Consider the following 17,438-nt stretch of genomic DNA (forward strand, 5'->3'; position numbering starts at 1 on the left):
AGCGACATGTGAATTGGCCTTGAATTTTCAAAAACACAGAACAAGAAGCCAGCTGTGGCTTCCACAGGGAGACGGGCCTCTCGTCCTTCTCTCCAGCCAGGATAGGATGTAAATATGCAGATTCTGTGACTGGTAACCTCAGTTTCTCTCACAGAGGTCACAGTGCCTTGTCTCCTGTGTCCAGCGAAGTGCCCGCTAAATCTATAAAGAGAAGTAGGGTGCTGTCTGTCATTCTCTCAGAGAATCCTGGGCAGAACCTCTCTCCTCCGCCCTGGAGGGGAGCTGCCATGAGCCCAGCTAGCAGAGATGCTGGTCTTCCCAGATACTCTACATTTCTAAGTGTTGGGCAGAGTCTGCGTCCCTTCAGGCCTTATCATTGTCAAAAAGGCTGATAACATCTCACAAAGAAGTTACCACAGAGCTATCTGTAGTGGCTCAAGCTTTAGTTTCAGCAGTTTAGGAGGTTGAGGCAGAAAGATTGCCGTGAGTTTGAGGCCAGCCTGTGCTACGTAGTGAGTTCCAGGGAAGCTTGTGTTACTGTGTAAGACAGCCTCAGAGAGAGAGAGAGAGAGAGAGAGAGAGAGAGAGAGAGAGAGAGAGAGAGAGAGAGAGAGAGAGAGAGCTAAAAGTAAATATGATCACAGGATTCATACTAACAATGAAGTGAGTAGAAGCAAAAAAAATTAGTTGAGGGGTAAGTCTCTTTATAAAATTGTAATTTCTAATTAGCTATAGAAGGGCAAGTAGTTTGGCAGTTTGTACAGGGTGGTGTTATCAGTGGCTTCAGATGGAGTCTCGCTGAGATGGTGCACAGTCCAAGAACAAGTTTGATTCACTATTGCTAATAGACTGCAAGTAGTACCGGGGAGAACAAATCCTTCTCAGATCAAACAATTGAAAACAAAGTGTATTCCAGTCATGAATCAGAGAGTGTCAGCAAAACAAGAGCTAATCAACACAGTCCACACAGCAGGGCTGGGGAGATGACCCAAGTTCAGATCCTAGAACTGTGTGCAAGACAGGGTGGCACATGTCTGTAAGCCCAGCTCTGGGGAGTCAGGACATGATGACCTCTGGGGCTGACTGGCTAGCCAGTCTAATCAGCAAGCTCCGGGTTCCAGAGAAAGACCTTGTCTCAGAAAATAAGGTGGAGAGCAACTGAGGAGGCAGCTGCCATCAACCTCTGACCACACAGAGAGAGAGACGCAGACACACACCATCATGACACCAGCTCCCCATTCATTCAACAAGTATTTATTTATTCACTATCAACTGCCTGTCAGTTCTGAAGTACTAAACGAAAGGCACAGCCCCAGTGTCAAAACAAGAGGAAAATAGCGCCAGGTGATTGCAAGTTATGAACAGCACGGTTTAGAGCATCCTCGCTAGTGTCCTCACTGGTGCTACCACACTGTGAGAGCTTGGGCGAGTGTGTCTCCATTTCCTTCCTTTTCAAGCAATGATTGTAATGCTGCCTGTTTCCCAGTGCTCTGGTGACCAACAGAGTGAGAAGCTAAGCAGTGGGAGCCACACACAGCTCTGCGTGCAGTGAGTCCGGCCCCAGTGGAGAAGGTCTCTTACAGAACAGCAGCTCTTACAATGGCAGGTAGCAGAGCCTGACAGATAGCTGGGAATGGAGAGTGGGAAATGGTGTGGGGAGTGTTGAGAGAGTCGTCCCAGGCAGTACTCAGGATTTTTATTTGTCCAGGTGTAGGCATAATAGGTCACTAATCAGGAAAAGAACCTAGGAGAGAGGTGGAGACTTGGAGGAAAGATGCCAAATTCTGTTTTGGACATATTTGATCCCAGTTACCATGGGCTCCTTTGGTACCAGATGACAAAGAATAGACAGACAGAAGACAGACACTTGCCTGATTTTTGGAATATCTGCTGTTGCTTTGTTTGGCTTTGCTGTTTTCCTTGGGTTGTCTGGAGTTCCAGGATTTATATGCATACAAATTTCAGAATATCAAAACAGGAGAGTTACCAAGTGTTTTCTTTATCTTTAGCACCGGGAAGCAGGGCTTCCTGTATTTTCACTTGAAGGTTCTTTCAGATCCCATGTTCTTCTACACCCCAGTAGAGGCTTCTCAGTCATCCTAGACTTCTTGCTGCCCGGTCCATTTTATTTCAGAGTTCACATTCAGTGAAATTATATGTAACTACCAAATTTCCCGTGTTATACAGATTTCCCCTGCAGGGAAGCCCCCATAGGCAAGGCCACGAAAGCACAGCTGAGGAGGGGCAAAGTTCTTAAAGGAAGTTCTTTTAACAGACCCTGACCAGCTAGCAGACCAGAAGGAAGAGCGCATGAAAGCCCGCGGCTTCCCGTTGTACTACCAGACTTCGGAAAGTCATGTGCTGCTTTGAGGTACTCAGGGCCCGCTGCGGCCGAGTCAGCAGTTAGTAAATACGTGAGCAAGAGAGATGGCGAAGGTGCTGCCGAAGCCTGGATGCGCGAAGGCAGGTGCAGCGGGCCAGTTTGAGAGATCCACAGAATATCTAAAGAAGTAGGTAGGAGAGGAGGTCAGAATAATGTCATGGATGCAAGGGAAGTGGAGCCTCAGACAGGGAGGGCTGGTCAGCAGGGTCACGCTTCACAGACGGACCACGCAATATGAAGTTAGGAAGCACTCATCCGTTTTTATAAAAAAAGAATTTTGTTTTTTGGAAAAATGATGTGTGTTTCTGTTCCTAGCTTAGTACTTCCCTTAACTATTGATATATTTGCATGGTATAGTTTAGAACCAGAACTGTGTGACTCTGTGAAGAATAGAGCCCAGAGTTAATACTTCATAGAATTCTTTGTTGATTAAAAAATGTAATAATGATTTTTGTGTTGGATTTTCCCTACAAATTATTCTAAATGATTTTTCATGAACATTCTAACAGCACCAAAATAAATGTGGGTTACAGAAAAATGCATTGAAATGTTTGCCCACTCCTAAATGTTAATGTATTTCTAGGAGTGCTCTCTGATTGTACTGTGCATGTACACACTGCATGTACATGTGCACAAATGCAGTTTCACACCCTGCTATCTAAACCTAAGCATGTCGTGCAACATTATTTACAACCAGCATTTGGTGTTTGTGGACTACTCCAAATACACCATAGCCTCAGCTATTCTCTTCTTGAGAAACTTAGTCATTCATTCATTCTTTTTTTACTCCTCTCTCGTTCCTGCTACTGTCAAGGTCTTCTAGTCAGAATTATCCCCCCTCAGTTTCTCCCTCTGTTGAGCAAAACATTTTGTTGTGTTTTGGCTGATTGTTGCCCCATGAGTTTGAAGTGGTGTATTCTTCCAAAAGCCCAAGTTCTGGGACTCACACACTGTTGTGGCAGTGTTGAGGTCATGCAACCTGTAACCATGGTGCCCAGTGGGTAGCAGTTCCGTCATAGGGGTCCACCCTCACAAACAGACTAGTGCTATGTCAGGAGAGGGGGCTGCTGCAGAGCGAGGCCTCTCCAGGCCTTGACATCTTCTGTATGCAAGGATTTCTCTCTCTCTGCTTACCATGCTGTGGCTCAGCCATGGAGATCTTTGCAGGGTGCATCATCAAGCCACTAGACTCTGAGTAAAATACATCTCTTTCCTTATGAAGTCTTATTTTCTCTTGGTTTACAGCTGTGGATGAGATCTCTGTTTTAGCATGTTTATCTTAGAGTCTGTGGGCTTACTTACCTTTTCTAGAGACTACTAAAAAGTGACTTAAAAGTTGGGCAAACTACGAAACCTTATGCATTTTTATGGTTTTTAAATCATGAGCATGACAGTTATGATGCCACCCTCTCCATGCTCACTGTTCTGGCATGCTTATGTTAACACGTATTGCTAAGACAGGCCTGGTGTCTTAGACTTGTAACCCCAGCGTTCAAGAGGCTGGGACAGGAGGGTCTGGAGCTTGAGGCTTCCTCAGTCATACAGTGAGAACTTGTCTCAAAATAAATAATGAATAAATAAATAAAATCTAAAAATGAAAGTGAGTTTCTAAGCTGAAACAAACCATTCATAAGGATGATTTATAGCATCGTGGCTGCCAGATAAACTACCATACTATATTTGCGCTAATGACCACATTCCATAATGCCTTGACTATTTTCCAGGCTCTTTATAAAAATTCAGTATCTCAGAAGAAAAGCCATGTGAGTTATGAAAATCTAAACCTCATCATCATACTACTGATCTATTTAGGCAGTTTTCATCTGCCTCATTTTCACATGCAGGATATGGTTTAAGAAATCATGGTTGGCTACTCATTCTGAGAGATCGGCAGAACATGAACACTTCCCTCAGCCAGCATCTTTTACCAACAAGAGACATAATTCCACCAGGAAAGACAGTGATTTTATCTCATAAATAGGTTTAACAAGAATTTAGGCAAGTTAAACTAGTATTTATAAATGACTGAGTGTATAGCTCACTGGTAAAACTGTGTACTCAGATTTGTGAGGCCCAGTGTTCAATCCTCAGGATATAAAACAATGACTGTGTAACACCACACATGACTCGGGACAGTACTAGGTCTAAGAGCTTTCATTTATTCAAAGCGCTCCCCAATGTTTTAGCAGAATTAAAGGGAAAGTTCAGTAAGAAAAGGAAAATTTAAATAAGGTCCAGCTAAGGAATCTAAAAATGAAGGACAGAAATTAAAAAGTGCATCTAATAACTTACTTAGACAAGGACCAGCAAGAAATACTAAAATCATAGAGCAGAAAGTTATTGTCCAACTGTAACATCCTGAAAGAGCCACACTATAGATTTATGAACTCAAGGAAAATACGTATCTAATGAAGTGGTGTAGCAGTCAGATCACGTGACCCAGTGACATCCCTGCTTGTGCAACAGCCTGACGGAGACTCCCAGGGGTGTGTGGCAGCATTCGGGTGACATCCAAAAACAAGCCAAAGCATAAGCAGACAATGCAGATTATGAGACATTCAAGAACTGACAAGGGTGCTTCCAAAAGCATCCTGGGCTGGGGAGAGAGCTCAGCCCCACGAGGGCCCAAGTTCACCCCTCAGAACCCCACGTGGAAAGCCAGGTGCGGTGGCATGAACTTGTAAAATCCCAGCTCTGGAGAAGTAGAGACAGGCAGATCCCCGAGGCTCAGAGGCCACAGTCTAATCAGAGACACGCCCCCCCCCAGCAAACAAACAATGACAACAACAACAAAAATCAAAATGAACTGCACCCAAGGACGATGACACCCGCGGTTGTCATGTGGCCTACACACACACATGCTAACTGAAGAATTTAGGTAAAGGACATAAAGGTATTCCTTCTAATTTTCTTTGACCTTTTCTGGAAATATGAATGTTTTCAATATAGAGTTGGAAGAAGATGTTTTATATTTATGTTGGTGGTGTTCCAAGCCAGGGATAGGATGACTTGGCCAGAGCAGGCACCCCCACCCTAACATGCTCCCCCCATCCTAACATTCAGTAACCAGTTCATTGCCGATGTCTATCTACATTAGCTAAACAAATCCAGATGTAAAACTGGGAGAAAGGTTCAAGAAACTTTCAGCTTTCAAAGGTCTTGTGTGCATGCATCTGTCCCTGGCAGTGTTCTGTCTTCCCTCCCACTGATTCCAGTGACCCCAAACTGAACTGCTTCCAAGCAACTCACTTCCAAACAAAGTCTCAGCTTATACCATTTCCTCGACTGAAAGGCTGTCCCTATTATATTTACTGCATGCCCAAATCACAATCTTTAGGCTTAATTCAGAGTTTTCTTCCTCTTTGAAAGCTCTGCTAGACCACCCCCTTGCCTTCCAGTTGGAAGCAGTCACACCTACTGGGTGGTCTCTTAAAACACAAGCCCCATTTTTCTCTCACTTTGTTCTTGATGTAAGGTGTAACAGTGTGTTCCCCACACCAGGAGAGCTCTGTTTACCTCTGCCACTCTGGGTGTCATGCAGATTTGTTAGGATGACTTGATGGCTGCTTTCTTTTGAATCTTATGTCTTGAGACCACATCCCTCAGTGAACCTGATACTGTAGTGTAAGCCACGTTCCCACTATGGATTCCTAGGCATCTTGGATCCATGTCCTTCTGTTTTGTGGGCTATGGAGAAGCAAAGTGCTTGCTGGGAACCCGGAGTCTTAAATTCTCACACCGCCTGCAGTTCTGCAGATAATTCACCCGACTATCACACCAGCTGTTTCCTCGGTGTGTTACCCGATTAAACAATTGAGTCTGTTTTTTAAAATTTAATTTTTTTTTCCTTTTATTGAAAACAGATTCTTTTCTCACATAATAGATTTCGATTGTAGTTTCCCTTCTCTCTACTCCTTCCAGTTTCTCCCCACCTCCCCTTCCATCCAGATCTACTCCTTTCCTGTCTCTCATTAGAAAAACACAGGCTTCTAAGGGATAATAATAACATATAACAAGATAAAACCAAAACAATCACATCGGAGTTGAACAGGACAAACAAACAAAAGGAAAGGAGCCCAAGAGAAGGCACCAGAACCAGACCCACTCATTCACACACTTGGGAATTCCATAAAAACACTAAACTCGAAGCCATAACATACACAGAGAACCTTGAGCAGATCATGCAGACCCGTGCATGCTGCCTCAGTCTCGGAGTTCATATGTGCATTGATCATGTTGATCCCAGTTTCCCTGGTGTCCTCCATCCCTCTGGCTCTCACACCCTTTCTGCCTCCTCTTCTGCAGGGTTCCCTGAGCCCTGAGGGGAGGGATTTGCTGGAGACCTCCCATTGAGGACTGAGTGTCCCAAAGTCTCTCACTCTACATAATGTCTGGCTGTGGGTCTCTGTATTTGTTCACTTTGCTGCAGGACGAAGCTTCTCTGATGATGAATTTAGCCTCTGTTTATACTTTGGGGAAACAAATCCTGACCTCTGTCCTGCAAAGGGACTCGTGCATTTGGCAGACTTTGGGCGAACAAGGAAGACCTTTCATAGCAATACTGCCAGACTTCACTGGAAGGATGCCCAACAGCCCTTTGCTGACTGAGGCCCAGCAACCCCATCTTATTGGCTTCTCCCCCAGCTTCCCGATTAAACCTTGGAACCAGCCAACCCCCAGCACGTTTGCTCCATGATATTAAACCAAACCAAGCAGTAATAGCATCAAAGCCAGAAATTTCCTCCTTTGGAACAGTTTGATGACCAGTGTTCAGAAAAATCTTTAAATGCCATCATAAATTCACTTATACTGTGCTGTACAGTTCTACACCTTGCTGTTCTATTTCATGCTGTTGTGGACCGTGTCCTCCAAATATGGCAGTCAACTACCATTTAAATCAGAGCAGCTGCATAGGAGACCCACAAGATCAGGCCTATTGATATTCTTTCACAGTGGGAGGTGGGAGGGTTGGAGGGTTATTAAGCCTTCACCCATCAAATTGAGCAATTATAAACCCCAAACTTGAGACTACAGATTTTCAAAATAAAAATTGCAGAAGATAACTGTCAGTTCTTTTAGAGAATCCCTCCTGCTTTGGAGCATTTCTGAATCTCATAGAGCTGAACAGAACATTTACCTAGCTGGCACAGGTGTTCATTAGGTCAGTTCTCTGAGAGGTCCTAAGTCTAATCAGAACACATCTCGTCGGCTGGAACAGTGCATTTCTCTTGCTGACCCCTATTGCCCGTAGGTGGTGCTTACAGAGGACTGACTGGTCTCCTTTCCACTTCCTGGTTCTCTGTTAGTGTTAAGTTTACTCAGCAGCAAGGCTGTATGGTAATGTGTCAGCATGGGCACAGGTATGAGTCTAACAAAAATACGTGACACAGAGGCAATGTCTTCATCCATCTTGGGCAGAAGAATGACAGGAAAATTTTATAGTTTTTAATCAAACAATTGTCAATTAACAAAATTGTTATTGAGATGAAAGGTCCTCAGTGCCTTTCACTTTGCTGGTTTATTTATGGAGCTGTGTAACTATCACCACAGCCTAATCCCCAGAATGTTTTCATCACTCCTAACGAGACCCCTTCCCTATGCTTGTCACACCCTCCAGCGGCTTCAGGCAAGCACAGATCTATCTTTTCTGTATATTTGCCTATTTGGACTTTATATGTCAATGAAATCATGTCTGGTGTTTGGGGTCTGGCTTCTTGTACTAGAACAATGTTTTCAAGGCTATGGCATGCACCAACACTTCTTTTTCTTATCAACTAGCATTGTATTATAGGGATAAAATGTATCTTATTTACATTTCCATCCCTTGGTAGATATTTGGGTTGTTTCTGAATAACATTGTTAAGAACGCTTACATACAATTTTTTCATGTGGATGTTTTATTCTTAATTATAAACCCCTAGAAGAGTCTAATTGCTGGGCCATGTGCTGACTCTGCTTTGCTTTCTGAGACAGAGTCATGTTTTCCAGAATAGCTGGTCCACTCGCATAATATGCAGCATTATTTGCCTGTCAGTCTTCGCATCTCCTCACTGTCACGTTTTATTGTCTCTCTTCTTCATTATAGACATCTTAGTCAATTAGTGTGGTATCTCATTATATACTTAAGTGACAGCTACTGATCTTCAATTGCTGTTGAGTTCACGTATGAGCAATTATAGTATGAAACATAGCATTCCATGTTCATATTTTAATTTTAAAGTTATTAATACAATTATCATTATTGTTCCTGGATGTATATGCTGGGGATGCATGTGCCAAAGCTCATGTATGGAGTTTGTTTCTGTTTCCCTTTATGTAGGTTATGTGAACTCTGGTTATCAGGCTTGCATGACAAGGGCTTTAACTGGCTGAATCATGTTTCCAAGCCTCTGTCTTAACTTTCAGTGGTTTCTTTGGTGAAGCGGTAAGGAGCAAACAGACTGACAAGCGTTTACAACTGAACTTCTGTGGCTAAGCTTTACAAATTCTGACTTGGCTACAGCAGTGAAACCTAACTGCTCAGGGGTCATGTCGAAGGAAGAGTCACAGGGTCCTATATTCTTTCTATTTTCAAGTGTAGGACACAGAAATAACTCCGCATGTCTTGGTGTGTTTGTTCAAAGAACTTGGTTTCTTTGGGGGAACAGCTCCACCCCTCCAGTTGTTCTGGCATGAATAGAAGAGCATCTGCATCTGGAATGCAGACTGTGTGCAATGGCTCCATGGGCGGATTCTTTGCTCTGAAAGGAGGAGGCAGGAAAGATAACGTGTTTTAGAAAAGGCTCCACAGTCACAATGACATGAAGGGACCCAGCAGTCATTTCCCTTGGAGATAGTGCACAGGATCATTAAACAAACTGAGACAGCATGGTTGAACAATGGCTGTGGCAAGCGCTTCCCCTTGATCTGGATTTAAAAATAAAATCTCTTTAAAGGAAAGTTATTTAAGGGGAAAAAACAAGATCTTACATTTTCATAGTTATTTTCCATTATGGCTCAAGCACTGCACTTAAGATCAACAAAATATAAACTAGCCATGAGGATAAATAGAAAATAAAGACAAATCCCTAGCCATTTCTGACATTGCTTCCGTTAATGGTTCTTGGACTCACTGAGAATAAATTCTGCTCATGTCGGCTGTGTAGGAAGCATATCCTGTGAGATTCTGAGACGATCTTTAATACAAATCAAGACAGACAGCCTGAGGCTGTGTCTCAGGAGAGCACTTGCCCAGCATGCCAAGACCCCAGGCTTATCCTCAGCACCAGCAAACAAGCACATATACTCAGCAGGATATGGCTGTAAGCCAGTTCATCAGGTCATCAGTACACGTCGTCGGAGGGCCATCCAGTCAGTTCTGGGGAAGCTGCTGAGAAGTGGCACAGCATGGCCATGTGCACAACAACGTAAGGGCCAGGAGAGCAATCCGCTGTCTTGTCTTTAAACCCGAAAAAAAAGTGGACTACTTACCTTTATAAAGATCTGTTCCCTTTCTCTTTCAGAAACTAGACTCATGAAATGAACTAAAGATTTTGAGTTTTTTAGGTTAGGAATGAATAAGAACCTGGCAAATTCATAAACTGCATCAATTGTCTTCAAGTAACTCAAGGCAGTTCCCATTGGTTCTGATAGCATTTGTCTGGACACAGTAGCAACAGATGATTTCTAGCTTTTCGACTCTGTAGTTTTTTTGTTTTGTTTTGGTTTTTTGTTTTTGTTTTTGTTTTGCAAAGTATTAGAGACAACTGAAAAATCATATTTAATAGTTTAATAGTGACTAAAATTAATTTTCTTGCCAAAGTTAAGCTCATTGCTTTGTTAGATATAAGGAGGTATGACCCATAAGGTAGATAGTTCTATTTAGCTTGCTTAAATGACTGTTCTTTTAAGCCATTAGTTTGTACAAATGGCTCTTGGACACATCCCATACTAAATTGTAATCACAAAATGGTCTTTATATTTTTAGAGCTTGAACATACTCTCCAGACACAGGAAACTGAGGGAACTTTCTCTGTCTGAGTGTGCCAACATCACTGACGTTGGAATTCGGGTAAGACGATTAGGGTTTTCCACTAAAGAGTTAAGATTAAAAGTTAAGTCTAAATTCAATAAACTTTGTAAGTCACAATAGAAAGAACTAACAGGAGCCAACTCACAATACATATGGGACTGGGATTTAGCCACAGGTCAACTCTGAGTGTCATGATTTGAAGCTAAAATGCTGCCCACAGCTCCCATCTGAACACTCAGTCCTTAGCTTACAGCACCATTTTGAAGGCATGGAGCCCTTAGGAGACACAGCCTGGCTGGTGGAGTAGACCTTCACCGGCTCTCAGGTTAGACTCCACGTGAAAAGCAGCCTCTGCCTCACACTGTGGCCACAGTGGATGCTGCCAGACTTCCCACCACTGTGGACCCACGAGCCAGCACCCGCCTTCCCCCCTTAAACTGCTTTTGCCAGTGTCTTTGGTCATTGCAACACAAAGGTAGTTAATGCACAACGCTGGGCTCTCAGCCAGGCCTCTAGGGCCTGCGGTACTGAAGAAGCTTGTGTCTTCATTTTCTTCTCCATCTATTTGCTTCCATCTTTGTGTCAGACTCATAGGATCGACAGGGGCATCTACTTGGAGAATGATAAACTTCTATGTAGCCCAAAGTCTTTACATATAGAGAAAATAGTTTATAAAATGGAAAATTAAAGTACTATATAATCATGAAAATTGGGGAAATTTAGAGACTACACCAGGTTTCTAACAGTTGGGAGTTTAAGTTATCCAAACATAGTTTGTAGTGTACTTCAACAGAATGGACTGTGTGAGGTGAGTGAGTGAGTAAGAAGAATTATTATGTGCTCAACTGATACTTGAGGAATTCTTGAGAAGGGTAAGGGTCCATAGGCATGGCCCGAGTACCATGCAGGAAACCATAAAGTGCACACTACATGTAAGTCACAATAAAATTTTTTTAGCACTATAAGCATCTCAATGAGAGAGAGAGAGCGAGAGTGAGCGAGCGAGCGAGAGAGAGCGGGAGACCAACCATCACCCAAAATTATGTTTTGAGCGTGCACTGAATAAGAAAGAACTGAAAATTAGGACGTGGAAACTGCTAAGCCATTGGAAGCATCACATAAGGGCAAGTTGGGAGTTAACCTTCAATATGCAGGAAAACATTAGACTGAGTAGGAAGAAAGAAAAGCATCAGACGGTGGTGGCACACACGCCTTTAATCCCAGCACTCGGGAGGCAGAGCCAGGTCTACAGAGCGAGATGCAGGACAGGCTCCAAAGCAAAAGCATCGAAGGGAAGGAAGGAGAAACATTTTCATATAGGGATAAAAGAATGAATCCCACAAGCATTCGGATAATGCAAGTGCTAGCTGAGAAGTCCAAAGAAAGTAGAGATGTTTGGGCATGACAAATTTGAAGATGACTTATGAAATTTTAAATGACTAATTGAGCAGTGTTGGAATAATGTACAAACTGGAGGGCTGGTCAGCTCATGCGTAGACCTTAGCATAGAATTACAGACTTTGGGGGCTGAAGGAAGCTTAGAAACATGTAAACCAATTTTCTAAGTTTACAGATAAGCTAAGGGCTGAGAGGTTACAACTGACCAAGGTTTCAGATTTTCTCAGGAAACCAGCTTCAGGTCCGTTTTATGGAAATGAAGCATAGAAATGGGGAGTCACTCTTCTGAATGGCTGAGTGGTAACGCGGCTCAGGCCTCACTGTGCGGTTCGCTTTGCTTTGTTTTTTCGCACTGTGTCTGGACAGTGGAGTACTATAAGAGGAAAGTGTAACACTACTAAGATTCTTTAAAAGCTGTGACGTGAAGCAAGGCTTGTTTCTTCTAATTGTAGTCCCTGGCACCAACTCTGCCTAGTATAGAGTTATTCAGAAAACAAAATACTGCTTCAAGATGAAGAGCCCAGAAAGAATTGAAAACTTTCATATGGGACAAGATTATAACCCTATAAGAGGAATTACAGATGCTTAGGTACACATAACCTGCTATGAAAAGAAGCCAAAAGATGTGTGTAAGTGTAAATTGTGGTTTAATTGTAAGGTTAAACATGCAGTAGTAGTAGTACTTCAGTTGTAGGTAATTATAGATGTTAAATTAACATTTACTGACTGAATGAAGGTCCCAAATAAAAGTTAAAAATATTGACATTTCTAATACTGAGTTACATTCTTAGAGAGGAGGCAGTTGTATTTGAGCACTAACTAAACCTTTTACACGTATCCTATGCAGCGCTGGGATGTCAGCCTCTAAATATTCAACACTTAAAAGATGCTTCTTGGGACAAGGCTGAGAATCGGTAAAGCATCACGTTCTGCCGTTTGTTTTTGATCTCTTGGCTCCAGGCATCTTTCCCCACTCTTCTATGGGGCCTAAGTTTACACTGTTTTCAGATGCTAGGAGTCTAGGTGAAAGTGTGTGCTCATGCATTAATTATATCATCCACAGTGAAATGCTGGCATGTCTTTTTAAAGTTTAAACTTTCAAAATTGCTCTTTATTTTCTGCAATACAAAGTATCTTTTTAAAGAAGCATGGGATGCAGAATTATTTCATTATTAGTTGCACAAGATCTGATGTTCTATTCAGGAAAAACTTTTCTTTCTCATCATCTTTCCTTCATTATCCCTCCTCCCTGTGTGTGTTCGTGTGTGTGTGTGTGTGTGTGTGTGTGTGTGTGTGTGTGTGTGTGTGTGTTGGCTTTTACACAGTCTAAGCATCTACCTTGTTCAACAATTGTCCTCTTCCCCTAGACTGGCCTCTGGACAGCCTGTTGCAGACGTGTCTGGAGTTTAAGAAGGGTTTATTCATGGACCCTAACAGCAAAGTTGCGTCACTCTCCTGTGACTCTTTCCTCATTTAAAATACTTGGATTCATTAACTTTTAACTAGTTCCAAAATAATGTTTATGCAAGATTTTCATCAATAATTTTTATCCATTGATAGCCCCACCCTCCACTGCTAAACTAAAATTGATTTTGGTAGCCTCTGATACATCCTGACTTACAATGCCAAAGATGGGCTAGATGAGTCAGCTCCCCTTAGCAACTACTAAAAAAAAAAATCAACACTGATTTCTATTTAGTTTCAAGGATTAACTCATGCAAAAGTTATCAAAGTATGAGATTTTGATAACTACACCTAGTCTCCAGGGATAAAGTTGTGTTCATGGGTTTAAAGGGAAACAATCAAGACTCCTAGTCACGTTGGCTTCAATCATGGCCTCTGGTGCAGCAGAGGCTCCCAGCTGTCCTGTGTGGGGAAGGAGAACAGGAGACATTCGGCTCTTTTAACACCTGGCTCTAATGCTGGCATCTTTCACTCCGGCTAGTGTCGGGAAGTATGGAGCTCCCAGAGGACTCAGGCTGTAGACTTTTTAAAAGTGTCTGAGAAGAGGAACTAATTAATTTCTTGGTAGATTTAAAAGGGTGGTCATTTGGTACTTGTTGAAAAGGCAACAGCCACAAAACCCGGAACAATAAAGAGCTTCACTTTAGAAATCCCTGCTGCATCGATCACCCATGCTAAGAACAGTCTCCTGATCTTTACAAGAAAACAGCAAATGCCAGGAGACTCCAGGGATGTGCAATCAACTGGGGGCACAGATATCAGGGTACTGTTGCTTCTTCAATAGCCGGGAGCAAAAGCAAAGAGCTCAGCATTCTGCTGCTCTTTGACGCCAATGTGTTTCCAATTATAAGCGGTCCAACAGGATTTGAAACGTGCCAGACTTCAAAGGACGTGGGATTCAACAGCTTCTCAGAGTCCCATAGCTTAGAAGGTTCCAAGGGATTCTGGAGTGTTGGGTACCATGTTTTCTTGGCAAGGAATCAGGTGAAGCTGAGTAACCACCACACCAGTGCTGGCTTCCTGCTCACCCCCACTGTGAGAACCAGTGGACAGCTGAAGTTTTGCTGTACTTCCTAACTGACCCAAACATCTGTTATTTTCATGTCAAATGTCCACAGAGAAGAACTATAGAGCATGTTAAAAGCAAGATAATCCTTAGGAGGACTTTTCTGCCCTAAGCTCCCCCCAGAATATGTGTTTATCACATGTAAGATGAAATTTGCCTAAAGTTGAACAAAACCTGTCAGACTGCCTGCAGGCAAAGCGAAAAGGCAAGGAAAGCAAGTGTAGGGGCCCCATTTTCCCATGACAGTACGAGTTTATGGCTGTTTTTGATCCCTCTGTGACACACCTAGGATTTGTCCAGTGTGTCATGTCTGATGTGAACAGGATGCCTGCAGCATGGCTCAGAAGAGCTGTATTTCTGTCAGGCCCATTTAGAATTTCTTTCTCTATTTCCTTTCTAAAGCCCTCATGGCATTACAGGTTAAAGGTGGTATACCAGGCAGAGACCATCAGTCCATGATTCCTCAGTCAACTGCTGACAGACAAAACAGCTTTTATGTTAGGTATTGTTTCTGCCAAGAGAAAACATACTTTCTGTCTTCCCAAAGCCTGTGATACATACATACATACACACACACACACATATATATATATATATATGTATGTATGTATGTATATCACAGATAAGGAAAGTTAAGGTTAAAAATGTGTTAGGGTCATATAGACCCATGAAGGGTTGAAGCAGTACTGATGGTCCCTGAACAAAGTTTCTTAGAGATCCTGAAATGCAAGAGGCTGGACTTAGTTGACCATTGGTCTCAGTTGCCATTTTCTTGAGACAATTTTTAAAAAAGGACAAAAGAATAGAGAGAGTGACTCGACAGAAACCAGCAGCCCTTCCTGCCTGAGGATTAGAGCATAATTAATTTCCCTGCCCTTCTTGTGTACAGGAACCTTAGCTAGGGAGGTCAGGAAATAGACAAGGCACCAGGCTCCACGGAGTGCATGACCAAGCCAGGACCACCCCCACCTGCTCTGATGCCTGGTAGGAAGAAGGCAATCTTTGAGGAAATGTACCTCCACATCTCATGACTGTGTGAGGCCTAAGGAACTGAAGTTTTATATTTAGTGTATCACTTATAATTGTGGAAATTGTATTTTTAGCTTTGAGCCACCTCAACTCATCTTTATTTCAGAAGTTAGTTCCTGAGAGCACAATGGATTTTTTCCACAATTATCAACAGAGAGAAAAACAAAACAAAACAAAAAATTCCAACTTTGCAGGACAATAAATGGGGCCCCAATGAGGCTCGCTGTCAAGAGAGTGTCGTGAGAATGGACGGCAAAGGCCGGGGTTTGGACAAAGAGCTGCTGCCACCTGTTGAGGTGGATTAACCAGGATTTGGGCAAAAGAACACTACTGTAACAACAAAGAAATATGAGTGAAACTCAGTCCCAGCTACATACCCAAATTAGGAATGTGGTTATTGGCCCCCACACTGTGACTCAGTGCAGAAGACATGGACATTTTCCGTAAAAGTGCTAACGCACAGCAAGATTGGATGATACACTGGAACAGAGGCAAACGTGGTGATATCTCTTTCTCTTTCCATCTTTACTGTAAGGGACTGACTAGGGAGGAGCATAGAGTAGCATTTTCCAAGACTGCCATGTGAGGGACTGGGGCAGCTCTGGAGCCAGCAGGGTACCAGGCGGTTGTCTCTGGAGGAGAAGAGAGGACTTCACGAGTGACCCAGTTGAGACACATCTGCAGACTTGGGGCCTCAGGGGACTTACATGGCTCTAAAGAAGAGATAAGTATGGACTTTACCTCAGGGGGACTTACACGGCTCTAAAGAAGAGATAAGTATGGACTTTACCTCAGGGGACTTACATGGCTCTAAAGAAGAGATGAAGTATGGACTTTAGCTCGCAGACTTGCTACCAATTTAGCATCAATCTTTTTGTCTCAGGATTTCCACATTTGAGAATGCAGCTGTGAATGTATCAGAGACCTTAAAATTACTTTTAAAGTTATTGAATTGAAAAACCTCTAAAAACTTCAGCTTCAAATACTAGTAGAGTCTTCATAAACACACAACTGCAGGGAACTGATTCAAGTAGTCCAAAGACACTGGCAGTTGAAGCTGAAGAGGTGCCTTGCATCTCCCTTTAAAGCTAGCCAGCTCTCAAGCTTCCAATTTTTATTAATGATTATTATTCTGTGTGTGTACATGTACATGGTGCGCCACAGCATGTGTGCGGCCAGAGGTCAACTTTCAGCATCTGTTCTCTCCTTGCACTGTGGTCCTGGCTGATGAACGCCGGCCATTAGGCTTACACAACCAGCACCTTTACCATTGTCATCCCATCAGCCCCCACAGCTCAAAACTGTTCATGCTAGGACTTGTCTCTTGTTCTTGCTCTCTGCCCATTCTCTAAGAGGAAACAATATTACCCCACACCTTGCAACATCAAAATTTTTGTTTTATTAAAACAGACTTAATTTTCTGGAAGACACTTACATAGGACCAATCGACATCCTAGTATTTACTGAGAATGTACTGTGTTCTAAATGTGATGCTTGTGAGAGCATATAAAAACCAGCAGTTCAGAAAGGACCCCAAGAGAGTCACTGCACTCTTAATGGCAGGTGAGCTGAGAGACAAAGCCATTGATGCCAGTCAATGTACCACCCCGGGTGTGCCCCTGAGCTTGCTTATCTCCAGTGACAGCGACCCTTCTATCCCTGAACAGTGACTCCTTCCAATTTCTGGCATCACTTGGTTCTAGACATGACAGATTTCTGTGTAAAGTTAGTCACAAGCCAGGGTGAGTCAGGCACAGAAAGAGCTGAGCCCTGTGGAAAATCCATGATCTGCATGGGCGCTGTCATCACTGTTGGCTGCTGTGGTCGGAATAGGATAATTGCCAAGACTGTGTCCTCTCTGTAAGTATACATTTATTAACAGTGGTGCCACTCAAAGACTAGCAGCAGCTAACATTTAGTCTTCTTCAATGGATTTAAAAAGCTTCAGTTGTCAAGAGCTATAGTACATCAGTCTTGGATGTATGCATACACTGTGGAGTGGCTACTTGAAGCTCGTTAGCATCCAACCTCTCATATACTCATTACTTTGTGGTGAGAATTTTTCAAATCTACTTGTAATTATCAAG

At 42.9% G+C, this 17,438-nt stretch overlaps 2 protein-coding genes across 6 annotated transcripts in view; one reads left to right on the forward strand and one right to left on the reverse strand.

Annotated features, from left to right (window-relative positions):
- Positions 1–17,438, forward strand: part of Fbxl13 (F-box and leucine rich repeat protein 13) — a 209,224-nt gene that overhangs the window by 176,956 nt on the left and 14,830 nt on the right. The window contains exon 19 of the mRNA XM_052720972.1: positions 10,350–10,433. Within this exon, the coding sequence (XP_052576932.1) occupies positions 10,350–10,433 (84 nt within the window). The remainder of the gene's footprint in view (positions 1–10,349; positions 10,434–17,438) is intronic.
- Positions 1,239–17,438, reverse strand: part of Fam185a (family with sequence similarity 185 member A) — an 80,550-nt gene continuing 64,350 nt past the window's right edge. For 4 of the 5 annotated variants that reach the window (XR_008214456.1, XR_008214455.1, XR_008214453.1 and 1 more), the window contains 2 exons: positions 3,518–9,123; positions 1,239–2,502 (listed from right to left, as the gene is read on the reverse strand). Coding sequence is in view for 1 of the 5 variants with exons in the window: in XM_052720964.1 (XP_052576924.1) it covers positions 9,001–9,123 (123 nt within the window). In the remaining 4 variants the exon portion in view is untranslated. Of the gene's footprint in view, positions 9,124–17,438 lie in introns of all 5 variants that reach the window. The other variant, XM_052720964.1, reaches the window with a different exon arrangement.

This window comes from Peromyscus californicus, unplaced genomic scaffold (genome assembly GCF_007827085.1).
Source record: "Peromyscus californicus insignis strain IS unplaced genomic scaffold, ASM782708v3 Scaffold_6__1_contigs__length_162567912, whole genome shotgun sequence".
Lineage (NCBI taxonomy): Eukaryota > Metazoa > Chordata > Mammalia > Rodentia > Cricetidae > Peromyscus > Peromyscus californicus.